Genomic DNA, 26,608 nt, shown 5'->3' with positions numbered 1-26,608 from the left:
CTCAGGCAAAACCAAGGTCACGCTCCATCTCCCAGAGGCTGCCGTTATTTGTGCAGAGGTGGGACTGCCTGGGTTATACACAAAGCCCGCGCCTGGCAGGAGACCCTCACTAGGGGTCCGGGATGTTACCGGGGGGAGGCGGGGGGGGAGGGGGACTGGGAGACTGCCTTCCTTTGCTCCGATTCTCTGCTCTGTGAGGGGTGAGGCTGGGGGATCCCGAAGGGATGAGTCCCCATCACTTGGTCACTGCCATGTGGATCTGGGTTAGTGGGTATGGGGAGGCTGCCCCCCTTCTCCCCCCCCCCACCACTTTGCAGGCCAGAAGTCACGGCCAGCACGGAAGGCAACGGGGGACTCCAAGACTCATTTGCAAACAGCCCGACCCAGCCAGGGGGCCAACATCCAGAGCAGGATGGCGGCCCGTGAGGGAGGGGCACGCGGGACTGCGGAGCATCATGGGAGCATCCAGCACAGACTAGGCTGCCAGGACGAGGGCAGGCCCCCGGGAAGACTGGCGAGTGTGACGGACCGCTGGCGGGCATTTTGAGGGGGCCACGCTACAGGGCTGGGCAGCGTCAGCCACCAAGGCTCCTGCTCCACCTGTCACCCTCAGTCCAGGTTGAGGGCGGGGAGGACTCCACCCCAGCGGGGCTTCCTGAAGAGGTGCCCAGGAGAGGCTGAGCAGCTCGGATCTGTGGGAACGGTCCTCCACGAGCAGACCTCCAGGACCCCTCATGGGACCTCCCTGCTGCTCCAAAGTGGTAGGTCCCGTGGGCACCTCCACCCCCCACCCCCCGGGCTATAGTGGCACAGGCCGGAGGCCTTGGCTCCCCGCCCTGGTCCCGCCCACCCCACTGGCTCTGCGGGTCCCCATGTCTCCAGGTGCTCTGGGAGACCCTATGTGGCTCTCGGCACCACTAGCCTTGAAAGGGGGGGTCAAGGAAGCCCAACCTGCCTGGGATGAGACACCATCAAACTACCCTCCACAGCCTCTCCTGTGCCAGGGGCACCGGCCTCTCCCCAGCGGGGCCGCCCTCACCCGGCTCCCCTCCACGGGCTCCCCGGAGGGGCTCAGACTGGCCAAGGGAACACGGGAGCCCATTCAACTTGGAACAAACTTTTATTTTGGATGTCAGTCTGGCCGGTCCATGAATGCTGGTCAGTAACAACCAGGGCAAACACCTGGGGGTGAGGGGGAAAGCAAGACAAGTCTGGGGAGGGGCTTGTCTTCCAGTGGGAAAGGGGGCACCAGGGGTGGAAGATGGAGGCTGAGGGAGACCCCAGCTGGGAGAGGGCGCCCCCCGGGCTGTGGGTCCTCCCCCTTCCCAAGGCTGCCCCCACAGCTGGTCCCATCCCCAGCCTGGGCATCTCTGAGGCACAGAGGTCCCTCCTGAACCTCAGGCTCCGGGGCAGACCATGGAGGCCTCTCAGCACCCAGGTCCCCAACCTGCCCCAGGAGCGGCCACAATGGGGACAGGGTGGGGATGCTGGAAGGGCGAGAGGGTTCGTATGGCTCAGGAGGGCGATGGAAGCAGCTGCCCCCCCCCACTCAGGGAAGGAGTCCCCAGCCCACAGGGGACTTTATAAACACGACCCCCAGCAGGCTGGAGGCCCCGCTCTGGGCCAGAGTGAAAGGAGGAAGATGGGACTTCTCCAGAATCCCCAAAGCCAACCCCAAGGGACTGGCAGGGGGGCTCACTCTGTGGCCGCCGAGCTGGGCTGAGGGGGGCAAAAGGGGGATTGTCTCCAAAAGGGGAAAAATGGCAGCCCCCCACGGCAGGCCGAGGGACAGGCCTAAGGCCGATCTGCGGCCCTCCCATCCAAAGTTAAGCGCTTGGGACATTCCTTTTCAGGAGAGGGGGGACTAAAAAGAGATGGAGTGAGGGTGAGGGGGCGGCGCTCCCGTTCTCGCCCCCATTTCAGACAGAAGCGGGGGGCCGGAGGGGCCGCTCCTGCCGCTGTGCTCTCCAGAGAGGGGGAGGCCGGAGTGCGGCGGCCCCCGCCCCTCGGCCCGTCGGTCGGAGAACCCCTGAGGATGGCTGTACGGAAATGGCCGAGGCACGGAGGGGGGGACGGGCCTGCCAGCCGGCCTAGCCGCCTTCATCTGCACACACACACACACTCTCTCTATATATATTTATATATATAATAAAAAGGAATAAAAACTAAGGGCCCAAGATGTACAAAAATGTGTTGGGGAGAGGGGGGGCAGAGGGGCCGGGAGGGACGTGGGGGCTGGTCAGTCCCACGCTCCTCTGGGCCCCTTCTTGAGCTTATAAATTACAATCCCGGGGGGGAAAGGCTGGAGAGAGGGAGGATGCGGGGGAGGGAGGGGGAAGTGACAGCTGCTCGGCTTCGTCCCAAGTGGGGGGCGGACAGAAGGGTCCCAGGGAAGACTGGGGGAGGCAGGAGGGGCTCAGCAGCCGCTGGCCGGCATCACGCAGGCCCCCTGGGACTTCACTTTGTGCCGCTGGCCTCCCCGTCGACGGCCCCCGCTGCTGGGCTTGGGCTGCAAGAGAGAAGGGGGAGCCTGAGCCAGGAGGCGGGGTCCCAGGGGTTAGTTCCTGGCCCACGCCACCACTGGGCGACCTCAGGAGCCTCGGTTTGCCCATCTCTAAAAGGGGAGGGCCACTCCTTCTCTCACACAGGCTCATGGGAAGGACCTCGCCTGACCACAAGGGCCCAGAAGGACCTGTCCGAGAGCACGGTGGCGAGCCAAGCGCCAAGGGCGCTTCCAATGGGAAAGGGGGCACCTATGTGGCTCTCTTTTTTAAGAGAGCCAGAAGGGCAGGGGGCGGGCGGCCGCCCTCCCCAGCCGGCTCCCCAGCACACACTGAGAACCTTGGGGCCTTCACAACCCGGGGTCTCCTCGTCCTGGGCGGCCTGGCAGGGGAATGTCGAGAAGGGGAGAGAGGAGGTGAGCGAGAGACAGAGCGAGCACGAGAGAGGGACCAAGGGACGGCGCGGGCTCAGCGGAGCAGAGGCCTCCCACGGCGATCCTCAGGCTGACCCAGGAAGAGAAAGGCAGCGGAAGATGCAGTGATGGGGGGAGCGGGGAAGAGCGGAGAGCAAGCTGCAGGGCCTCCCAGGCCTACCTGGGGCTGAAGGATGCTGGAAGGGGTGGGCTGGACGGCCCCTGCTGGGGAGGCTTCCTCTCCGGAGGGCGCCCCTGCTGCCAGCCCACTGGGCAGCCCCCCGTCCTCTCGTTTAGTCAGGGGCCCCTTTTTTGTGGACTGCATCTTGATCTGCTGGGGTTTGGCGTTCATTGGGGAGTTGTTGGTGGTCTGGAGGAGCTGAGAGGCCGGGGAGAAAAGGAGTTGGCAGCGGCCCACACGGGGGTCAAGGGTGGCCACGGAGGCCCAGTGGGGAAGGGAGCTGAGCAGCCCTTCCCGTCCCCAGCCCCGCAGCGGCCCGTGCCTTCCAGAGCTCCCCTCCTCCTCCCGGGCCCACCCCAGTTACAGACACCCGTCTTGTCTGGGGCCTTCCCTCTGCCCCCCTGCACAGGCCCTGCCTCCCTCCCTTCCACGTGGCCAGTCACCAAAGGCCTCGAAGTCTGTCCATCCTCCCCCCCGGCCCCTGCCCAGGGCCTGCAGTCCTGCCCCAAGCTCCCTGGAGGGTGCAGATCTCCGGACAAAGGGGGGCTCCATCCCCCAGGCAGTCGGACGAGGCAGGGGGAGGGCAAGGGCCAACCTTGGTGATGGTGCCCACGGCCTTAGTGCGGCCCTCTCGGAACACCAGCCTCTGGTCTATGTGCAGGTACTCGGGGGTCTTGATGAAGCGGAAGTGGACCGTGGCCTTGTCTCCGGTGCGCAGACAGTCTTTGTCCATGCTCAAGATGGTGGCGGTCTGCCGGATGCTCCCACAATGCACTGCCGCAGGAATGGGGGGAGGCTCATCTTGGGGAAGGGGCTAAAGAGGGTGGGGCCCAGATGACTTGGGACGGACTAACAGCAGTACGTTTGCTGAACAAAACTGAGCTGAGACAAACTGCAGGCTCTGCCCTCCCGGACCTCAGAGTCGAGCTCGGGAGAGGGGCCGACCGAGGTCCATAGATGGGGGAGAAGAGTCAGGGGGACAAGGGCTGCTCTTTGTCAGCTCTTAACACTGTCCCCCCGACAGCAGCAGCAGGGGCAGGGGCGGGGTGGGAGGGGGCGCTCGGGGTCGGGCCCGGTCACCTACCCATTGCCTGGTATCGCGGGCTGATGGTCGTGGGGTGGTGGAGGACCAGGATCTCTGCCTCAAACTCCCAGGAAGCTTGGGGATTCAGGCGTGGAGACACCATGACCATGCCTTTCCGTATGGAGGAGCGCTTAATCTGAGAGGGCGGGGACCAAACGAGTGCCCTGAGACTCCCCAAGCCATTGCTCAAGAGACCTCGTTTTCCCAGAGGGCAAAGGCCCTCTGAGAGGAGATGAGCCAATCAGCAGCAGGCCTGGGCTGTGCTCCGGCCTTCCTGGGGCTCTCGGCCCACGGGCATAATCCCCCGCTGGCATCTGAGGGCTGCCCCCCGACCTGGCTCAATGGCCACCCCCCCGGCCTGGTCCAGCTGCCCCGCCCTGCTCTGCAGCTTCCTCTAGGGCTGGGTGCGAGCCTCCCACATCAGGACCAAGCCCCCCAGAGAATCTCTGTCTTCTCCCCAGCCCCAGAGGAGCTCAGGGGGCCCATTCTAAAGCAGGGCTTCGGAACGACCTCAGTGTCTCCGGAGCACTTGGGCCCGCAGAGCCCTTCTCAGGACCATGGTGATAAACGCACAAAATAAAATACATAGAGTCACCACAGAAAGCATCATATTAACAAAAGCCCCAGGCGCCACGCTCAGGCTCCTACCTTCGGGCCGGCCTCCCCCGTGCCCCCGGTCTCACCTTCTTCAGAGCGAAGGAAGCCGTCTGGCCCCCGCGCACCTCCTTGACCGGCATCCTCTTGCGGTGGATGGACTTCACGGCGATGGACAGGAAGTTGCCCAAGGGGTCGGGGCCCAGCAGCAACGTGTCGTTCAGCTTGATGAGGCCCCTCAGGGTGGTTCCCGACACCACGGTCCCCACTCCCTGGAGGGGAGAGAGCGGGCGTGGAGGCGACCCCGCGGCCAGCTAGCGGCCTCCCCCCCCCCCCCCCCCTCCCGGCCCGGCCCCGAGCCTCTCACCGGAACTGAATACGTGTCATCGATCTGGAACTCGGCGGGCTCGTCCTCCCGGTAACTGGTGCGTGGGGACAGCAGGTTCAGAAACATCTTGAGCAGGTCTAAGTTCTCTCCTGTAACATTGGAGATCTGGAATATGGGGCACATCCTAAGCAGGGAGTGAAGAACAAGTGAGCACAGGCAAGCTGCACTGGCGGCTCCTTCCTTGGGGGCTCCCCCGGGGCCGGATACAAGCGCCTGCTCCCGGGGAACGAGAGGTGGGCGCCGGGCTCTCTGCCCCGACACAGCCTCGTCGGCCTCCTCCAGACCGGGCAAGAGCCCGCTAGCTGCCGCGGGGTCGCCTCCTCGCCCGCTCTCTCCCCTCCAGGGAGTGGGACCGTGGTGTCGGGAACCACCCTGAGGGCCCCCTTCCGGGGGACGAGCCGAGCTCCCTCCCAGCGCTCCCGCGAGAGCCGGGGACCCACAAACCACCAGGGACCAGATCAGCGTGAGCCTCAGCGGGGCCCGGCCGGGACCTGAGTCAGGAGAAGGCCAAAGAAGCCCGGGGGGGCTGGGGGAGGAGGAGGCGGGACAAGGGGCCCGGGGACACGGCTCGCAGGCAGGGGCCTCACTACCTCTCCGAGCTGAAGTTGGAGGCGGTCACGATCACGTCGTCCTTGCTCTGCACCAGCACGGGGATCTTGCGGCAGCCCGGGGACTTGAGCAGGCGCTGCAGCAGCTTCAGCGTCTCTTAAAGGGCGAGAGGGAACAGAGTGAGGGCCCGCGCAGCGACCCCTCTGGCCGGGCACCCTCAGCACTGGCGCGAGCGGGAGACGGGCCGACAGCGGCCGGACGGGCAGAGGAGGGCTAACGGTCACGGCGCCTAGGGCGGCAGAAAGAAAGGACACGACTCTGCAGGGTGGCCTGCCCCGGGAGAGACGGGGCGCAGAGGGAGCAAAAGGGAGGGATGGAGTGAGAGGCAGCGGGGAGAAAGAAGGGAGGCAGAGGGGGAGCCCCCCAGCCCCTGCCACCCGTCCTGGTGCAGCAGGAAGGGTCCCACGTGAGGTAAGCCAATCCTTCCCACAAGCTGGCAGCACCCACAGCCAAGCGGCCCGTGGCCACCCTGGTGCTGGAGCGGGCCAGGAGGAGCGACCCCTGGTGCCGGCTCTGCCCGCGGCTGGGAGAAAGAAAACCCAGCCCCCCCACCCCCCCACGGCCTCACAGGCTTGGGCCCACCCTCCTGGCAAGCACAGCTCCCCCTCCGGCAGAGAGGAAGCTCTTCAAACGCCCAGTGCCCCCTGACGCCCCCTCCCTGGAAGAGCGCTGGGCGAATTGAGCCCAACGTAAGGAAAACCTTCCTAAAGACCAGCGCCGTCCCAAAGGAGGAGAAGTCTGTAGGGACCCTGGTCAACAGCGCTGCAGAGGGGATTCTGGGAAGTGACTCCAGGGCCTTCCCAGAACAGCTGAGACCTGCCTCAACAATGCAGCCCCCCCAGTCCCCAGACCCAAAGAGGGGGACACTCGGCCCCTTCCTCAGCAAGCCTGGTGCCTCCCGCGGGCCCTGGTCTAACTACACAACTGGTCACAAGGGAGAGAATCAGCGCGAGCTCCAGGGGAAAATGGGGGAAGAAGCCCCTTTCAGCTGAGGACGGGCTGGAGTGAGGAAGGGGGAGGGAGGCGTGCCAGCTGGGTGGGCAGGGAGCCAGAGGGAAGGGCGGCTTCCACACCCAGTAACCTGCCTCTCTCGGCCTCTGGCCTGTCGCCCCCGGTTGCACCATTTGGGACCCGGCTTGCCGGAGGGAGCCAGTGCGGGCAGCCCCCCCGCAGAGGCTCCACTTGCAGAGCTCCCAGTTACCTTGCAGGATGTTGGCGGGACACATGTCGATCTTGGTGACCACGACGAAGACGGGAACGTTAAGTGCCAGTGCCAAGCCCAGGTGCTCCTTGGTCATGCCCACGATCCCGGCATTGCTGCCCACCTGCCCCAGACAAAGAAAGGAACCGTGAGTGGGAGGGAGGCCGGGGCAGAGCCCCCGGCCCAGGAGGAAAAGGAGGACCGGGACAGCGGGGCACGAGATTGGACACTGGCGGCACGAGATCGGACACTGGCGGCACTCCAGCCCGACACAGCCAGACAGGGCCAGCCCCATCATCAGCATGGAGAACTCCCTCCACCAAAGCAGTGGTCACGGGCACTGGGGCTGCCAACAAAGAAGCCGGACGGCGCAAGCTGCAGGCTGGAGAGACCCAGAGCACCAGAGCTGGCCCCGGGAGCCCCCCTGCTGGGAGAGAAGGCTCTCCCTAGTGCGTGGTGGAGCCGGTTCCAGTGCCCGGAGCAGAGGGGCCTCCTGCCACGCCGTCCATCCCTACGGCACGCACTTACAAGACTCGTGGCCCAACCAAGATGGCGGTGAGTGTCCCTGTGACAACCACGTGCACCAAGAGGCATAACGGGCACGTAAGGACACGAGAGAAGATTGCAAGAGAACCGACAACAGGGGAAAGGTCTCCAGCTCACGGTGTGAGCTTCTCTGGCAGGCTTATAGTGAGACATGGCCGAGGAGGTCTGCATGGGCTGGGGGCCCCCACCTGCACCCACAGAATGAAAAACAAAGGCTATGGGCCCCAGAAGTGCCGTTTTCTTGAAAGGTCTTGTCTAAGGCCATCTGTGGCTCTAAGACCCTGCCTAAAATTCCAATCCCACTCGTGGTCGGAAACCAGAACTCAGTGGGAAAGACGTCTCATTTTAATTCCAGATTAAAAGCAGCTTCCACACCTTTGTTCCACTGGAAGTTTAATGGCTGCCCATCAGTGGGAGAATGGCTGAATAAGTTGTGGTATATGAACATTATGGAATATTATTGTTCTGCAAGGAATGACCAGCAGGATGAATACAGAGAGGACTGGCGAGACTGACATGAACTGATGCTGAGTGAAATGAGCAGGACCAGGAGATCACTGTACATGGCAACAAGATTATACAAGAATCAATTCTGATGGACGTGGCTCTCTCAACAATGAAGTGACTTAAGGCAATTCCGATAGATTTGGGATGAAAAGAGCCTGCCACATCCAGAGTAAAAACTATGGAACTGAATGTGGATCAAAGTATAGTATTTTTACCTTTTTTGTTGTGACGGTGTTTGTTTGCTTGTTTTTTTCTTTCTCGTTTTTCCCCATCGATCTAATTTTTCTTACACAATATGACAAATATGGAAATGTTTAGAAAAATCGCACAGTTAACCTATATTGGATTAGTCACTGTCTATGTGAGGGAGGTTGAAGGAAGGGAGGGAGAATAATTTGGAACCTAAGGTTTTGCCAAGGTAAATGCTGAAAATGATCTCTGCAGCTATTCTGAAAAATAAAAAGCCATTAAAATATTCTGCTATTTTTGGTTTTCTTCTCAGGTTATTTTACCTTCTTTCTAAATCCGATCTTTCTTGTGTAGCAAGAGAACTGTATAAATATGTACATATATATTGGATTTAACATATACTTTAACATATTTAACATGTATGGGACTGCCTGCCAACTAGGGGAGGGGAGAGGGAAAAGTTGGAACAGAAAGTTTTGCAAGGGTCAATGTTGAAAAATTACCCATGCGTATGTTGTCAATAAAAAGCTGTAATTAAAGAAAAAAAATTCTGCTAACAGTCCTTCAAAATAACTGATTTCCTATGTCACCCAACAGACTGTTTTTAGATATTTATAAACCCAACTGAGGCTTCAGAAAGCTGGCAGCCTGAGGGCTCAAATACACCTTTCTTCATTGGGGGTTCCCAAGTGAAGGCATGGGCCCAGGCTGAGGTCACATGCAGGGCTGTGTTCCCCCAAGCATCTGTGCAGGGGAGCTGCTAGGCGCAGATGCTCACGGAGGGACTTGCTCACGTGGGCAGCAGGACAATGAGGGCTGGCTCCGGGGAGGGCTGGCCGACACATTTCTGCCTTCCAAACCGAGTCTCGGAGCCTCGTTACTTATGAGGCTGAAAATCTAACGGATTCCCAACGTCCACCACTTAAGCCGCTTCAGACCAAAACCCCCATCGGCTACAAGGCCCGGCGCTCTCCCCGCTTCCATTTCCTTTGTGTAGGGCAAGCCTGGACATCTCGGACCCTGCCAGCTCATCCTCTCCCATCTGCTCCCGACCCTCCCCACTGCCCAGAGGCAGCGCTTCTCTCCCTTTGTGGGCGACGGTGTGTCCCTGGCTCCCCAGGTAAGACCCCCCGGGGCCCGGGTGACCTCTGCCCCACAGACCCCTCTCTGGTGCTCGCTGAGACTGGACTTCCTGTGTTTTGGGACAGCGCGCAGATTCACCTGGGACGCCGCCCTCTCCCCTCCTGACACTCTCTGCCCCCAAAGCCCCGCGTGTCAGCCCCGGGGGGACGGCCGCCACACTCACCATGAGCATGCAGAAGTCGGGCAGGTGGCCCGTCATGCCGAAGACCGTGGTCTTCAGGTACTTCTCGTGGCCGGCCAGGTCTATGAAGGTGATGACCTTGGTGGACTTCTCGCAGATCTTGGTCCACTCGAGGCTGCCCCCGTGGCTGTCGGGCTTGTTCACCACGTTGCCCTCGCTATCGAAGCCCAGGATGTCGTTGCCCACGCTGCTGGTGCGGCCGGACTCCATCTCGTGCTTGTGTCGGAAGAGCTTCTGCCGAGCGAAGCCGCGGCCGTTGTCCAGCTCCCCGTGCGTCAGGACCCCCAGCAGCGTGCTCTTCCCTGCATCCACGTTGCCCACCACGGCAACCCTGCATGGGGGGGAGAGGGAGGGGTTAGTGAAGAAAACACCCCCCACGTCTGCAGCTCAGGCCTTGGCCTCCCAAGCCTCAGAAGGCCAGATCCTGGCTCAGTGCCGGCCCGGGCCACGTGCCCACGGACGGGCCAGGACCCGAGCCCGGCACGTACCAGGAGGCCTCCTGGGCTCCGCCCAGATGGACGGAGGGAGCTCCCGCATGGCTGGGCTCAGGCTGGCGGTGGCTGCTCCCAGAGGCCTCCCTCCCCCTTTCCTCTCCAAAGCCAGCGGGAAAACCCAACACGAAGTTCCCTATTCGCCCTTCGGTCTCGCCCTGGACCTCCCCTTCCCAGACTGGTCTCACTGTGGACAAAAGGACAAACGCCGCCTTCTCCCCAGAGGGCCCTGACTGTCGTTCTCTCTCCTCCTCATCTTCTGGCTCCCCCAAACCTAACCCCCGATGGGAAAATTTGGGGACAGGAGCCTGTCCTTTCTCTGCGGGCCTACACACTCCTGCAACGGGCACGAGCAAGTAAGTGAGGGAAAGCAGAGACCCGCCAAGCCTGCGGCGTGCGCCAGGGCAGGTGGAGGGAAGGCCGGGGGATCCTGGGGCGGGCTGGCCGGCTCACCTGACCTCCAGGAAGTCGTTGTCTCCAACCCGCTTCCGGACGAGGTAGTCCCGCACTCGGCCGCCGGCCTCCTGGTGCTCCCGGAGGAGGATGACGTCGGCCTCCATCTGCTCGGCCATGCTCTTCACAGTGGCGTACGAGGCCTCCATGTCGGCCTCGCTCAGCCCGTACTCGGTCCCGTCTGCAGGAAGGTACTTCCGTTCATTCAGAGAATTGACCGAGCCCCCTCCAGTCCTGCCCACAGGCCTTGCGCACCCTTCGGGTCTCTTGAGCTGAAGCCTGCCAGCACCGAGACGCCGGGGGTGGGAGCGCGAGGACAACCGGGAGCGCAGGCGGGCAGGCAGGGGCTTCGGCCTGGGGGCGGCTCAGGGGGCGCCTCGGGCGCGGAGCCGCCACGGCAGCCCCTCCTTCCGCACCTCCCCGAGGAGGCCGAGACGTCCGCGGGGCTTCGGGGCTCTCCAGAGAGAGGAGACTCTGGGGAAGCCTAAAGGAGCCCTTCCGGCAGGCTCACGTTTTTAACGTACGCAGGACTGCCAAGGAAGCCAGGTATAAAGGAGCACAACAGGGAAATATTGTCAAAGCGAGCTCCGGGGGAGTCCTCCCTTCTCCCGGTGAGGGCCGGAGGGAGGCCCTGCTGTGGGTGCCAACAAGGCAGTGCCAGGCTGAGGTCCGGCCTCTGCCCACGGCCCTGGGCTCAGGTCGGGTAAGAAAGGAGAGAGGGATGCCATTCCTTGCCCCTGGGCCAGCGCCAGAGGCTGAGGCTCCCAGAAGCCCGGCCTCCTTGCCTCCAGTTCCGAGCATGAGGAGGCAGCCCGACCTCGGCTCCCTGTGTCACTGCAGCTACCGAGCGGCCCCTAGGACCACCCCATAAGCACGACGTGCTCCTTTTCCATGCTGGGAGCAGCCCCTCAGCCCAGGGGAGCCCTGCTTGCCAGCCCAGGCCCCAGGCACCCCTCACAGAACAAGCACGGCCTCCCTCCCTTCCCCCGGCCCTGCCCTCACTCCCATGAGCATCTCAGGAGCCACGATGGCAATGCGAGGTCACAGGGATGACGCGCTCACTCCTCAAGAGTGCCCGCCTGGGGTCTGCCTGAACCCTGGCTCTGCCCCAGCACGGCCCTCGGCCCCTCTCCCTCTTGAGCTTCCCACGCCCACCCTGGAGCCCCTCTGCCACCTGTGCTGGGACCGCTCTCTGTGTTCGTCCCCATTCCCAGTCTCAGCACCTGCCTCTACTCTGCGGAGACCAGCCACACTAAGGAAGGACCGCGCCTTCACTTGCTCTCTCCTCCCCATCAGAGATCCTCTCTTCCGAGGGGAGCCCAGCCTCTTCCTGGCCTCCTGGGGTCGTGTCCTCCCTAAACACTCACCTCTATACAGTTCATCATAAAGATGGGGAGGAGAGGAGCACAAACATTATTGCTCCCACTTGGCAGAAGTGGAAACTGAGGCAGAGAGCGGTGCTCTTCAGAACTGGCGGCGGCTCCGCTCCCCTCCCCCAGTCTCCCTGCTGCCCGTCGCCACTTCCAAAGCCTTCCCAGTTCTTGACACCTGCAGATAACCCGAGCCTAGCATTCGAGGCTCTCTGTCGCTAAGCCTGACCCGCTCCTAGTTCCAGGAGGAACCTGACCTCAGCCTCCTCATCTGTAAAGGGGGGCTAGTTAAGTCCGGAGGGCCAACCTCACAGGACTCCGGGGAAGACCCAGCAAGACAGCGCCTGCCAAAAAGCGCTCACAGACCTCCACGGGCCCCGTCCATGTCAGAGGTCATCGCTCCCGCCCTATCACCCCATGCAGCAGTGGCGGCTGGGGAAGGGGCCCCCCGCCCACGGAGAGCAGAAGGCCTTGCTGACCCCCTTCCCGAGAGGGGGAGCCCACACTGCAGCCGGTCCCCAATCTCCCCAGGCCAGACGCAGCTCAGCCTTCCACCAGCCATCCTGAGCCCCCCCCCCCACTGCCCAGGCTGCCTGAGCAGTCCCTCCCAGCCACGCGCCCCCCAAAGCATCCACGAGGAAGAACGAGAGCAAGCTGCGGGGACGGCTCCAAGGTCAGAGGACACGGAGCGCGAGCGAGGAGCCAGGAGGAGACTCGGTCTGTCCAAAGCCAGCCGGGAGGCCACGGGACAGTGAGGGGGACAGGGAGACCAAGGCCGGCACATGGCTCTGCTGATGGGCAGCTTACTCAGAGACAAAGGGCAGGCGGTGGCACATGGGGACCAGGGCCGGGGTGTACACAAGGAGCGGCTAAGAGGGCAGGGACAAGGTGGGCAGAGAGCCTGGGAGGACAGGGGCGCTTTCTGTCAGACATCACTGCCCACCTCGCCAGGAGAGAGGTGTGGGACGGAGCTCCCAGGCCCAGCGCGGGGCACCAGAGGCGCCTTCCTTTGTGCGGCTTAGGGAGCTCTCTCCCCCCTTCCCTCTCTGTCCCTCCCTCTCTCCTCTCTTCTTTCTGCCTCTCTCCCCTTTTTCTCTTCTCTCTGTTCCTATCTGTCTCTCCTCTGTTATTTTTTCTTTGTCTGGCTTTCTCTTCTGTTTCTCTCTTGTCTCTCCCTTTGTGTCTCTATTCCTCTCTCCATCTGTCTCTCCTTTTCCTGTCTCCTCTCTCTTCTGTCTGGCTTCTTTTTCTTTCTGTTTCTGTCTGTCCCTCCTCTCTGTTCTCTCTCTCTTCCTCTCTATTCTCTGTTTCTGTCTCTCCTTTCTCTCTCTTCTCCCTGTCTTCTTTCTCTTCTCTCTGTTTGTTTCTGTATCTCTCTGTTTGGTTTTCTCCTTTCTCTATTCCTCTGTCTCATTCTCCCTTCTCTGTTCCTCTCTCCATTTCTCTCTCTCCTCTCCCTGTCTTCTGCCTTTCTCTTCTCTGTTCCTGTTTGTTTCTGTCTCTGTCTGGTTTTCTCCTTTCTTTCTCTGTTCCTTTGTCTCCTGTCTTCTGCCCTTCTCTTTTCTGTTCCTGTTTATTTCTGTCTCTGTCTGGCTTTCTCCTTTCTTTCTCTTCTCTCTGTTCCTGTTTGCTTCTGTCTCTGTCTGACTTTCTCCTTTCTTTCTCTGTTCCTCTCTCCATTTCTCTCTGCTCTTCCTGTCTTTTATCTTTCTCTTCTCTCTGTTCCTGTTTCTCTTTCTCTCTCTCTCTCTTCTGTCTGGCTCTCTCTGTCCCTCCCTCTGACTGTCTGCCTGCCTCTCATGCCCTGGTGAAAGCCCCGTTCCCTCCCAGAGTTAATGACACAGAAAGAGCAAAGGCAGGCAGCCAAGTCCAGCATGGCGCCTGGAAACTGGGGAAGCAGACTTCAAAGAGAATCCAGGTGGGACACCATGCTCCAGCTAAGGGTCAAGGCCTAAAGACTCAAAAGGGAGTGATTCAAATGAGGAAGAAGGACAGGCAGTGGCTGGACAGACGTGTGTGTGGCCCCGGGAAATCACCAGCCCCCTGGGAAGGCAGGGGGAAGCCTGGCCAGCAGGGTACCAGAGCGGGCCGTCCTGGCCCACCACACAGTCTGGAGACTGTGTCAGAGGAGACAATATCAAAGCTGAATAATCAGGGCAAAGAGAAAAGTACACAATTACAAGGCTACAGGACCCCAACAAGGGATAGGCAAAATCACCAAAGAAAAAACAGATAATACTGATAATCTGAAATGTAAAAGTCCTTACATAAACAAAATTAATGCAATTAGGACAAAAAAACAAGCATCAGTGGGAGGAAAAGCCTTCTAATAAATATCTTAAGCAACTAACAAGTCTACACAACCATCCAAGGCAAACCGTTTCGTGGGAGCTAAGTGGTCAAATGGTATGGACAGTTCTCAGAAAAAGAACAGAAATGATTAATGGCCACAGGAGAGAGCTCCAAATCACTAACAATGAGGAAAAGACTCAGAAGACCTTGGGTGAAATGGTGATGCCGGTGGAGTTGTGGAAAGATGGGCACACTGATGCAACCATTCTAGAAAGCTCAAAGTGACAGAGACGTCCATACCCCGTGACGCAGACATCACACGGCTAATCAGGTACCCCAACAAGGTCAGTGACCTCCACCAAAAAAAGGCTTCAGATAATCTGTGGTATTTACAGCAGCCCTTCTTGTGGTTCTTTGATACCAGTTCGATATTGGAATGAGAGGGATGCTCATGCCCTAGGTATGGATTCACCAAATGTGCCAGTGAAGCAATGAGGCAAGGGGATAAGGCAGGGCAGGGGACCATGGACCACACCTGCCCCACTCCTTTTCAGAAGGAAATTTGTAGGATTTCATGAATGAGGAGCACCACATACATTCTTACATTTAAAAACATATATATGGATCCATCTTGCTGATTTTTTTGTCTTTTTGCATTTTTTAAAAAATGGTCATAAGCAATGGCTTCTGGGAGATAGAGCTATATGTGGAAATTTAGGTGATAAGTAAAAGATATCAATTAAAATATGCATTAAAAAAAAACTGAATGTGGTGAAATTATAAAGACCAAGCTTGGTCTTAAAGAGGAGATAGGAAAAGGATCCTTTTCCAGCCTCCCCAACATACTTTTTACAGCTATGAAATGAGAATATTGGACTTTTTGAATATCTTGCTTACTTTTGTTAAATTCGGTTGTCCCCCACCATTTTAAAAACGTATCATGTCAGGGTTCACAAACCCTTAAAGGATCCATGGAGTCCAGGAACCTGTGGGGGGAAAATTACACCTCTAATTTTCACTAACATCTATGTGAAATTCAGTATTTCTTTCTATCGTGAAATTATCTTTTTTTTTATTCTAAGGAGTCACTAGTTTCCACAAGCTGCCCAGGAGGACCATGACGTAAAAAAGGTTAAGGACATCGTTAAAAGGGATGAGCAGCAGAGTCGATCATAAAAGCACCCTTCTCCCAAAGACGATATGAAGATCAAACAAGCTAATATCTGTAAAGCACTTAGCACACAGGTCTCTATTAGCTATTTTTATTATCATAGGACAGCCTGGGAAATGTAGATGATGTAAAAGCAAAAATGGCAAAAGATCCCCTACAACTTAAAAGAACAAAATCACTTCAGAAGCGCTGAGGCTCCCAATGAGCCTGGCCTGGCTCGGACAAAGCAAAGGACAAGAAAAAGGCGGTTGCTTTATTTCTGGTTTGTCTCCAGCTGCATTGGAGTGAAACAGAGAATGGTGAGGGGACAATGGCAAGAGAAGACAGGGCAAGGTGGGACAGCGCCACTCTGCAGCTCCCATTTCCAAGCTCCAAGTTATAAGAGAACAGTCTTTACACTGGGAACCACCAAAAGAATAATGACTGATAAGATAAATGAGGAGGGCCCCCAGCTGCCTTTGGTGAACTCAGGTTGCCAGGCCCAGAAAGAGCGGGAGGAGGTGACTGGGAGAGGGGCCATGGGGCCAGAGAAAGGAGGCCCCCAGCCCAACGTCCAAACACAGGGTCTGCAGACTCTGGGCTGGGGAGTCTGACTTTGGTTCCTAGAAGACAGACCGGTTCACTGTGAATATCTGGTCATGAGACACCAAAGACAGAGTCTCTCTCTGGATTCCAGCAACGCACCTGATGTCCCTCCAACTCTGCTTGTGGGAGACAGAGAGACGAGACTGAGTGGGCAGGGCTCGGTATGGGGGAATGGCACGCTCGTACTTGGAGTGCCCCGGTCTTGGCAGTGACTTGGACAAATGAATTTGGAGGGTCCTAGGGCTCGAACTGGGCCATCCTTGACCCGCAGAAGGCAACGATGGTAGGTAGGGCTAATGTGGCCGAGAAAGGCCCTACCTAGAACATCCTCCTGACAGGGTAGAGTCTGATGATATGCAATTGGGATGAATAATTAATTCCCAAGTAGATGATGGAGGAGAAATGGAGGGGGAGCAATTCGTCTGAGAAAGGCCAGAAAGGTTCTAAGTGGACCGCAAGCCCCAAAGGTCACAGCCAAAAGGCTCCCCAGATCGTGGGCATCGCCTGCTGGCAGAAAGAGGCGGCCACAGGGGACAGCAGGAAGGCTGGATTCGGCACCACATTTTAGGAAGGTTACCAGGTCCAGAGGCAGGCCCATGTCCCATGAAGACCCACAGAGAGGACACTGAGAGGGGGAGAGCTGAGGCCTGGTCTGTGTGCCTCCTACGCCAAGAGCGGGGAAGTTGCGGCATAAGAAGGGCCGGCCCGTGCAAGGAGCACCAGGTTCATCCTGCCCCCCGGCCTCAACAGGCAGGGCCCCCTTCAGCCCCAAATCTAGGATCCAATGGATTTATTTACTGTTTCACTCATTTAGACTCAGCAGGTAATTATGACATGCCAGTCTGGGCTAGGTCACTAGGGTCAAAGAGACAAAAGGAAAACCACGAAGGTTTCCTCCTCAGAGAGACTGAGGCAGGGAGGAAGTAGGGAGCTCTTCCAAACAATGAGAGCTGTCCCAAAGTGGATGGCCCATTCGCCACCTGGAAAATGGTCAAAGAATATGAAGTTTTCAAAAGAAGAAATTCAAAGTATCAAGAGGCAGATGACAAAAATTCTCCAAATCCCTATTAAAGAAACAAATTAAAATAATTCATGGTTCCATCTTGTATGCATCAAACTAGTAGAGACGACGGAAAGGCACTAAACCGTGGGTACTCTTGCCAGGCCAATGCCCTCAAAGAGGTCTGAAAGGAAAAGGACCCCATATATACACAGGTACTTAATGAAAGTTCTTTTTGTGACATCCAGAACTGGAGCCACGGGGTGCCCATCACTGGGGGAAGCATGTGTTAAATAAGTTAGGATAGGGGGGGTGTGATGGAATTCTGTTGCAAAAGAAGAAATGATAAAAGGGGATGATTTCAGAGAAACCTGGACAGGTTTCAAATGAACTGATGCAGAGCGACTCGAACAGAAGTGGACAATGTAAACAATAATCATCCCCCGAAAAGAAACTTTGAAAAACCAAAGAACTCCCACCCCGTTGACCCCATTGTTGATGCAACATGCCATCATTCCCTAAGAGGTGATGAACAAGAGACAAATGAGACCCTCGTGGGAATTTATTTTGCTTGACTCTACTACTGATGGGCTTCTTTTTTCTTTGGTCTTATAAGGGGTTTGGCTTTTTATGAAGAAAAGGGAGAAGAAAAAGAGTGGTTAGGAAAATGTTACTGCAGACTTAAAAAGCAAATCCTGCATGAGAGCACGATTGCATCCTCTCCATTTCTACACTTCACACGGAAGCGCTCGTTTTATCTGGTGTCTGTCCAGAATAAAAGAGAAAACATGGCTCTGTTTAAAATAAAATTCATTTTAAAAAAATCTCTGCAGCAAAGAAGTGCAGCGAGAGCCGCGGCTGGAGGGAGGCCTTCACTCAGAGCTGACCCTGACCTGGTCCAAGACGTCCTAGAGGGAATTTTTTCAACTCTCTAATTCTGTTTACACTGGCAGCAAATGACATTACCTTGTTTATTCTAGGCCCAGCAGCAATGTCACCATTAATGTTTCCAGAGCCTCAAAGCTGGAAAGAAGCGCAAAGGGCTTCTCCTAACAAAGTCCACAGTAGCCTCTGGAGACAGGCCCAAAGGAAGGGCAAACCCAGCTCCTGCCAGCTCGCTTGTGCCCGGGGGAATGGCTCTCTGATCTGGATGCTTCAATAACCACTGGGCTGCCCTCCCCTGATTCCTTTGCTCTCTTTTTCCCTGGGACAGAACCTGGCACTGTCTCTATTACCTGCTGAGTTCATGAATGAATTCATCCTGAAGCCCTTCCCACCTCTGGACGCTGGAGGAGAGGTGGCCAACACCAGGCTTCCCAGGGAAGAACGAGCCTGGTCCCCCTGGAGCCTGCTGGCCCTTCGGAGAGCCGATGACTCTTGTATGCACCCACCCCGTCATCACCCCCACTCTAACCAGGAGCAACCCCAGCAACTAGAGCAGGGAGGCAGGAGGAAGAGTCTGATGACCCAAACCTCAGTTTCCCCATCTGTTAAATGGGAAGGAGCCTGCCCCACAGGGCAGTGTACTGTAATGCGATGCCTGTTTTTCTCCCTCTCTGCCCCTCTTCTGCCCAGGCACACTCCTGTACCCACAGTTCTCCTCTGCCCCTCCGTAGGTTTGGGCAGAGATGCCCAGGGAAGGGACAGCCAGTTTAATTAGAGAGGGCAGCCCGACTCCAGCCCTGCTGCTACAAAGGGAGGCGTTACGTCAGGGGCAGGGCTCCACAGACAGACCCCACAAAAGTTTAAACACCGCTGATTTGGCAGCCACCGAGTTCCAGGATCAGAGAAGCATGACAGCCTTATCTGGTCATCACAGGGAAGGGGGGACGAGGCGGCCCCATCCATCCCGAGAGGCCGAGCAGATGGCGGAGACACGGGGGGCCGGTCCGACGGGCCTCCCGGCAGCCAGGAGAGGCTGGCCGCTGCCGAGCCACAACAGCAAATGCAAGCCCAGAGGGGCCCTCGAGCCCAGGCGCCTCACCCCGACTGACCACCCCAGCTGTCCGAAGTGGGGCAGGGCTGGGAGCCTGGGGCTGGCCACCCAGATGGGAGGGCCTCCTAGTACAGTGCTCCAGGCCTGAGCAGCAAGGGCCACCCTAACATCTCACAGACTAGAATAGAACTGGAGAAGGGAGGCAGGAGGGGATTTCCTCATTCTTTACAAAGCACAATGTGATTTCCACCTCAATGCCTTTGCCCTCTACCCCCTCCCTCCTCACTTCCAAACTGCTGGGAAGGTCCCTCCCCCTACCCAAATTACCCTATGCTTATTAGTCTACATCACTGCTTCATCTCCCGGGCACCCAGCCCACTGCCGACGTGAAGAACAAAACGATCACAGGAGGCCAGGGCTGTGTGGGCCAGGCCTGGGGCAGCCCACGGGTGAGCCCTTCTCTCTGTTACCTCCATCACCTGGAGGACTGCTCTGACCGGCAGGCCCCGACCCGGTGAGACACGGGGACCTGATTGAGCTTGCAGAGTCAGCACGCATCCATGGCTAAAAACGGGATGCCGCCAACCAGCAGTGAGCGTCCACTCGGGCTCTATCCTGTGTAATCGGGGAGCAACCCTGGAGGGAGGGGGCTGAGTGATCCTGAGGGAGCGGGGGGCAGACAAGGAGGGGAAGCACTTCAGGCAGGGGGACGGAGCCACAGGGGGTTACCCGACTCCCACACAGAGTGAGTCACCTTGTTGTTGGTACTAATCCCAGTCCTTTCCCAGGGTCCAACAGACACAGCTTGATGAGGATGACCTAATGAGTATTTCGCCACCATATGGTGCTTTGGGATTGAAGGGACTAATTAGCTGTCTGACGCCGGGCTGGAAAAGACCATTGAGAAGCCACATGAAAGAGGCAGAGCACAGTGGTCCTGAGGCCTGGCCCTTCAAAAGACTCTCCCAACACTGGCCACTCCGAGGGACATCACAGCCCCAGATCTGGAACCGAGATGCCTCAGACGGGCTCGTGCCCCTTGCCTCGTTTCCATGACCCCGGGCCCCATCTCCATCCTGGCTCCTGCTGGGGTCTCCCCTGGCCCAACTTCCCCTCTCTTCACAGTTTCATCTGCTGCCCCTGCTAGGAAGACGACTCCTTGGTCTCCGCCTCCCACCCAGCCCACTTCCGTGGGCCCCAAGCCCGGGGCCTGGCATCCTGACACACAGTAGGCCTTCACAAATGCGAGGTGAGCGAATTTCGCAGCAGAATAATCCAAGAAAGCTCACGAGGGAGGGAGGTGGGGCAGGCGGGATGTGGAGGCCGCACAGGAGGCAGGAAGGCAAGGCTGGGGGACAAGAAATGGCCTGCAGTGGGACAGGGAAGAGGGGTCCTCTGGTGTCTGGGGAGTGACATCATCTGGGTCCTTCTGAAGCGCCTCTGTTCGTCGCATGCGGCCCAGCCCAGAGGGAAGGATTCACCAGAAGCAAGGACAGAGCTGGCAAGCTCGGCTCCAGCCCGGCTCCCGGGGCACCATCACCAGCTCCTTTCAGACATATTCTGCATGAGGATTCACTTGTTCGTTAGCAGGGATGCTTCTAGAGGGAAAGAGGGGGAGAGCTGGAGAGTCCCTGGCCGCTGGCGGAGCCCAGGGCCGAGCTGGGACGGGCTGCTCCCCTCTCTCGACTCCCTGCGGCCTCCTGTCTGCATTTCTCCTCCAGAACTCCCTGGAGGGAATCAAGCCTTCTTTCATTCACTCGATTCCAAGCTCCATCCCGGCAGGGAGCCCGTCTTCGCCTCGATCTGACACAGCAGCCTCTCCAAAGACTTGGCGAGTGAAGGGGGGAATGTCCCACTCCGAGCCTCCCTGGGCAAAAACTGAGGCCAGAAATGAAGCCGCTCCTTTAACAAGGGCCCCAGCCTCCCGTCAAAGGCAGGCGAGCGGCACACGGCGGGGCCGGACCTGTTTATGGTCACTGGCGCGAAGATGCCGAGGAGGGTCGAAGGCCTCCCGGCCTGTGGGCGCCCTGATCCTCCAAAGGACCAAGGACTACTTCGGAGAAAAGTAGCGGGGGGTCAGCCCTGTCCCCCGAAGGCCGCCAGCCCCAAATGCCACCCAGCAGGCGCCAACAAAACTCTTCCCTGACAGAGCCGGGTTCCGGGGAGCAAGCAGCGGAGAACAGGGGCCTCGGCAGGAAGGGGGATCGGGCTGGGCCCAGGATTCCCCTTGTCTGGGCTCCCGGGCAGAGTCAGACCCGGCCGTTCTGAAGATCCAGGCTCGACGGGAGCCGCAGTCGGGGCCCGGCGTCCCATCACTCCTTGACCTCTCCCCATAGGGCCAGAAGCACACTGTGAGCCGAGGGTTTCCTTGTCGTCTTGGAGGGGACAGAAATGCATCCGGGACATGGTCTGAAGACCGCCTTTCTCACCCCAACACTAAGGAGCCTCGGTGGGGAGGACCGCGGGTCCCCACATCCTTCCCAGCTTCTAGCCCACGCCGGCGGGGCAAAATCAGAGGGCCACGCAGAGAGCTCCTCCACACGGCAAGTGAGGCGGCGGGGGGTTTGAAAGGAGACCCGGCAGAGGCTTCTGTGAGGAGAGGCTGCCCCGAGCACCCCGGGCCACCCAGGCTCGCCCGGGACGGGCCTCACGGTGCCGGCCCGGCTCCGAGCACAGCTTGGCACAGGCCGGCCCGGCGGCAGCGCGTCCTCTGAGGCCACGGGGGTGAGCGGGGCGTCCGGCCAGAGGGGCTCGTGCCGACAGTCTACTCAGACCCGAGGGGTGGCGATCTGTGGCCGCGCAGGGGGCACCGCGGCCCTCCGGCCCAACGGCGCGGATCCCGGGAGTCTTCAAATGCTGAAAGGAGAACGGTGCTCACCTGATCCCTGCCCAATGACATATATGGTCTCTCCGCATCCCTCGTCCATCCTCTCCCACATCTGCCGGAGGAGGCTGTCATACTGCTCTGATGTTGGGCTCACTAGCACCAGCTAGGGGAGAAACCAGAAGGCCTTAGGATTCCTGGGCCTGCAAGGCTGGCCCAATCAGAGCTGGCGACCACACAGCCCCTCGCCCCCTGCCCAGGGCCAGCCCGCCTCTGCCCTTCCTCCTGGCACCCCCTCCTCCTGTCCCTGCCCTTTCTCCTGGCACCCCCTCACCCTGTCCCTGCCCCTCCTCCTGGCACCCCCTCACCCTGTCTCTGCCCCTCTTCCTGGCACCCCCTCACCCTGTCCCTGCCCTTTCTCCTGGCACCCCCTCACCCTGTCCCTGCCCCTCCTCCTGGCACCCCCTCCTCCTGCACCCCCCTCACCCTGTCTCTGCCCCTCTTCCTGGCACCCCCTCACCCTGTCCCTGCCCTTTCTCCTGGCACCTCCTCACCCACTGCCCCAGGGTGGGCCCACCTCTGCCCTTCCTTCTCTCCCAGCACATGGGAAGCATCTCGGAGGGGAGAGTCGGGCCTCCGTCTCCTACCAACACAGAGAGGGCTGCACCTTCTCAGCTCCTCCAGCCCCCCTCGGCCCAAGCGCTCCAGGCAGTACAAACCCTCGAGAACGGGCCGGCACAGCCCAGGCTGGGGGCACTGCTGGGCAGAGGAGCGTCCCCTGCTGAGGCCGAGCCCCTCCACCTGCCCGGCTGCTTCTGAAGCGCCTGCGCCGCTCGATAAACTCCCTGGAGTGGCGCCGGCTCGGGTCCGGGCCTCGGGCACTGGGGGTCCCCGGCAGCTCCCAGAGCTCAGTCTGGCCGGAGGAACATGTGGCCAAGCAGCAGGCGGGGTTACAGGCCCATCGTGCTGACTGGGTTAGGGTTTCTCCCACGTTTCTCAGTCAATGACCCGAGGACCCCTCTCTGGGAAGAGATCCTGAGCTGATTTGCCCACAAAGGGGCCTGGCTGTCACTTAGAAAGCTCCCTCCTCCCCGGGGACCTGTCTCCACTTTAGAGCCAACTGGGGAGCTGAGGAAGGCCGGAGGGAGGCCCGGCTGGGGCAGCACATGGTGGGGCAACAGGGGTCGCCCTTATGGTGACTGTTTACTGCCAGAGACGCCTCTGCTTCCCGCGACCTCCTAGGTTATTTTTGCATGTGTTGTCACATTATAGTTCAAGGCTCACTGCACCCACCTCTCTCAGATTGGGGGGGACACATAATGCACAAAAGTCAAGCCTTGGGTGGGCTATACAGGCAGCATGTCCACCTCTGCCCTCCCCTGTGGCTCCCCCTGGCCCTGCTGCCTGCCTGGAACTTAGCGGGCATAGGAGGTAAGAAAGACGAGTTCTCTGGCCTCGGAGGGGTCACCCCTTCAGTCTCCCCGCTGGGCTGCTGGGAAGCTTGCTCACTCCCTCTCCGTCTGTCTCTCTCTCCATCTGTCTCTTTCTCTGTGTTCCCCTCTCCCCCTCTCTCCTGTCTCTCTGCCCCCCTCTCCCTCTTTTTCAGTCCCTTTGTCCTCCTCTCCTCCTGTCTCTGACTGTGTCCCCCTCTCCCTCTCCTGTCTCTCTCTCATTTTATGAATGTGTTTCAAGACTTACCCGCCCCCATTCTGTGTGAGGTACCCTCATGATCATGGCTCCCAGAGGAAGGGGGTTGCCAAAGGTTTACAGGGCTCCAAAATGTCAGTGCTTGGAACCCAGGTGCCCTGCCTGGAGCCCTAGAGGCAGAGACTGGGGCCGGGGACACTGTTACGAGCCAGTCTTTTCCTGCTTGGTTTCTAGCCAAGACTCCAAAGCTCTGAGATCTGTGAACAGCTACCAAAGCAGGGGGACCCCCTGCCCCCCCACGACAACAGCGCCCCATCAGGGAAAGAGAAGGTGGTGGAAAGCAGAGCTTCCACCCGCCATATGCTGCTCCTCCACTGTCAGGTCCTGGGAGGAAGGAGAAGTCCGGGGACCAGGAGGAAGAGCTAGTGCCCTGGGGGGAGGGGGCATCACTTCTCTCTGCTAAGTGGGAGCTCAAGCAGGGTGAGGGCCGGGGAGAAGGATCCCTGGGAGAGCCGGCCCAGACAGGCCAGGCCAGGTGTCAGCGCCACAAAGGCCCAGAGGGCTAGAGGCAGGTGATTCCCAGAGCATCCCCTCCATGGTCCTCAAGGGAACCTGACTCCCAACCTCGGGGCCACAGGAGCACCAGGGCCTTGCCTCCCAGGCCCGTCCAAGTAACACGGGTGGGCCCTTGGGCCCCTGTCCGCGAGCGATCCCACCCTGGGCCACCGCCACCCTTACATGGCCCACTGCGGCCACCTGCTCCACTCTTCCTCCCTGCCCACGCCACCAACCTCCCGGGAGAGGGGCGGTACTCTCCGGGCTGTAACCAAGGATGCAAAGCAAGGGGGTCCCTGGGCTGGGGGCAGAAAGAGACCCCCAGGTCTGATGGCAGCTCCGGTCAGCAAGGTCTCGGAGCTCTCAGACTGAAAAGTGGGGAATCCCAGACCCTGCCATACCTGCTAGACAGGGCCAGCAGGGCCCGGGTGGGGAGCAAGCTCAACCAGGTGAATCACCACCATTAGCTGGGGGCCTGGCCCTCAGGGGCACTGGCCCAGCACCCCGAACACTCCCTCTGGGACCCCAAGGCTTGGGCAAGGCATCCCTCCATGGGCCTGTTTCCTCATCTTGTAAAAAGAGGGGCTGAGCCAGTCCCAGGTCCCCTCCAGCTCCCCTCTGGGTCACCCCGCCTCCCCCCGCCTCAGTTTCCTCCTCTGTAAAGTGGGGCTGAGCCAGTCCCAGGTCCCCTCCAGCTCCCCTCTGGGGCACCCCGCCTCAGTTTCCTCCTCTGTAAAGTGGGGCTGAGCCAGTCCCAGGTCCCCTCCAGCTCCCCTCTGGGTCACCCCCCCCCCCCGCCTCAGTTTCCTCTTCTGTAAAGTGGGGCTGAGCCAGTCCCAGGTCCCCTCGGTTCCCCTCTGGGTCACCAACTCCCAGTTCCTCCTGGGGCCCAGCCTGAGCCGGGTTCGTGGGGAGCGGGGGGGAGTTGTCCACGTGGCGCTCGGCGAGGGAGGCGCTCCAAGGGCTTATCTGGGGCGGGGGGGGGGGGGGGGAGACGGGGGGGGGGGGGGACTCCCCTCTCTACGGATCCCTGATAAGCTAGCTGCCAGCCCGGAGTTGACAGGACTGACGCTTCGAGGGTGGGAGTCCCCGAGACGGCAGGGGATGAGGAAGTGTAAAAGCTAGGGTGCCCTTCCTCAGTTTCCCCAGGGCCTCAGTTTCCCCGGCGGTGGCGGGGCGGGACGGGGCTCGCAGCGCAGCTGGGGGGCCGGGAGGGGCGGGGCAGCGCGCCGTTGCCATGGTGTCGCCCCCTCCCCCGAGCTCTTCCCGGCATGCCCCGCGCCCGGCCTAGGCCCCCCGCCCGCCCGCCCCAGCCGAGCCCCGGCGGCCCCCGCGCACCTTGCTGGTGAGGTCCAGCTCGGGCTCGCCGTTGAGCGCCTCCCCGTCCTCGCTGCAGTCCGAGTCGAAGCCCGTGTGGAGGCGAGCGGCGGCGGCCGCGGCGCGGGATGCGCCCGGGGGACTGGGTTCCGGCGCAAACATACAGGCCGGCACCGGCGAGCCCATCGGGGAGCGGCTTCGCTCCGCCGCCATCTTCACTCGCCTCGGCTGCCTCGCCTGCCCCGCCGCCGCCGCCACTGCCGCTGCTGCCGCCGCCGGCCTCCCGGCCCGCCCCGCGCCTGCTGCATTTGACTAATTTATGCGCGGGCCCGCCCCCCCGTCGCCAGCCGCTGCTTCTGCGCAGCCGCCGATGCCGAACCGGGCTTTCTGCGCAGCCGCCACCGGCCGGGGAATGGAAGATAATGGAGCTTGGGGAGGGGTCAGCTCATGAATAATCGAGCAGGTGCCCCCGAGCCTCCAATAGCCGCCTGCGAGGCCGCGCGGGCTAAGGGGAATCTTTAATACCCCGAATCCCCCACAACAAATAATGATGGAAACGTCACACGCCTTTCCCTCGGCCTTCAGGAACTGTCTTCCCTCCAGCCCAACTACGTTCCGCCAATGGGAGTGGAGGAGAATGGGATGGATGCCGCCTCCGACCAATGGGGACGCGGGGTGGGCGTCTGGCCCCCTGGCCCGGCTCCTCGGCACCGTAAAGCTTGGAAAGTTGCAACAAAATACCCGGTGGGCAGGCTGCGGGCCAATGATCGCGGCCGACACGGCCCAGCGCGCCCTGGGCGGGCCCTCGTTTAAAGGGACGCTGAGGAGGCACTGGAGGCTGGTGCCAGGCGCCAGCTCGGGGCTGCCAGGATCTGCGTCTGGGGCCTGGCACGTCGTGGGCCAACGAAAAGCATTGCAACAATTGCTGCAGCCCCGAGAAGAGAATGCCTGCTGCCTGCTGTCAGGGTTCAAATCCCACCTCGGCCACTAACCATCCGGCGTAACCCCGGCTCACCCACAGATTAAGCACCTACTGTATACCAAGTACCTTCGGGGCGCAGGAGATAAAGACACAACTTGAGCTTCACCCCCACCCTACGCAATCGATGCTGCTAATTCTCCCCGTTTACGAACGAGGAAACTGAGGCTGACAGCTAGTGTCTGAGGCAGAACTGTCAGCCTGCCTCCACCCTCAGTGAGAGCACTTGAGCCCCTCATGGACAGTCGTGAGGAGCAGAATTCAAATGACTGAGAGTTGTGTGGATCTGAGCAAATTTCTTCAATCCCTTTATGCCTCCGTTTCTTTATCTATAGAAAGAGGGAAGGGGATCGACTCAGCTGACTCCAATTGAAAGATTTAAAGATCTATGTACATATCTGCCTAATATATGCGAACAAACGCGAGGTTTATTGGGAAGGAGGGGATCAGT

The 26,608-nt window shown here is 59.7% G+C and overlaps 1 protein-coding gene across 1 annotated transcript; it reads right to left on the bottom strand.

The window, feature by feature from the left end:
* Positions 1-1,101: 1,101 nt before the first annotated feature.
* On the bottom strand, positions 1,102-25,440 carry GTPBP1 (GTP binding protein 1). The gene is made up of 12 exons (XM_051961982.1): positions 25,200-25,440; positions 21,714-21,825; positions 10,482-10,662; positions 9,520-9,868; positions 6,972-7,095; positions 5,752-5,866; positions 5,141-5,285; positions 4,863-5,045; positions 4,180-4,315; positions 3,691-3,869; positions 3,096-3,293; positions 1,102-2,509 (listed from the first exon to the last, which is right to left on the bottom strand). Exons 1-12 carry the CDS (start codon positions 25,389-25,391, stop codon positions 2,417-2,419), a joined length of 2,007 nt encoding a protein of 668 aa, XP_051817942.1. The 5' UTR covers positions 25,392-25,440; the 3' UTR covers positions 1,102-2,416.
* Between the last annotated feature and the right edge of the window lie 1,168 nt (positions 25,441-26,608).

This window comes from Antechinus flavipes, chromosome 5 (assembly GCF_016432865.1).
Source record: "Antechinus flavipes isolate AdamAnt ecotype Samford, QLD, Australia chromosome 5, AdamAnt_v2, whole genome shotgun sequence".
NCBI lineage: Eukaryota > Metazoa > Chordata > Mammalia > Dasyuromorphia > Dasyuridae > Antechinus > Antechinus flavipes.
This window is presented reverse-complemented; position numbering and strand designations above follow the sequence as displayed.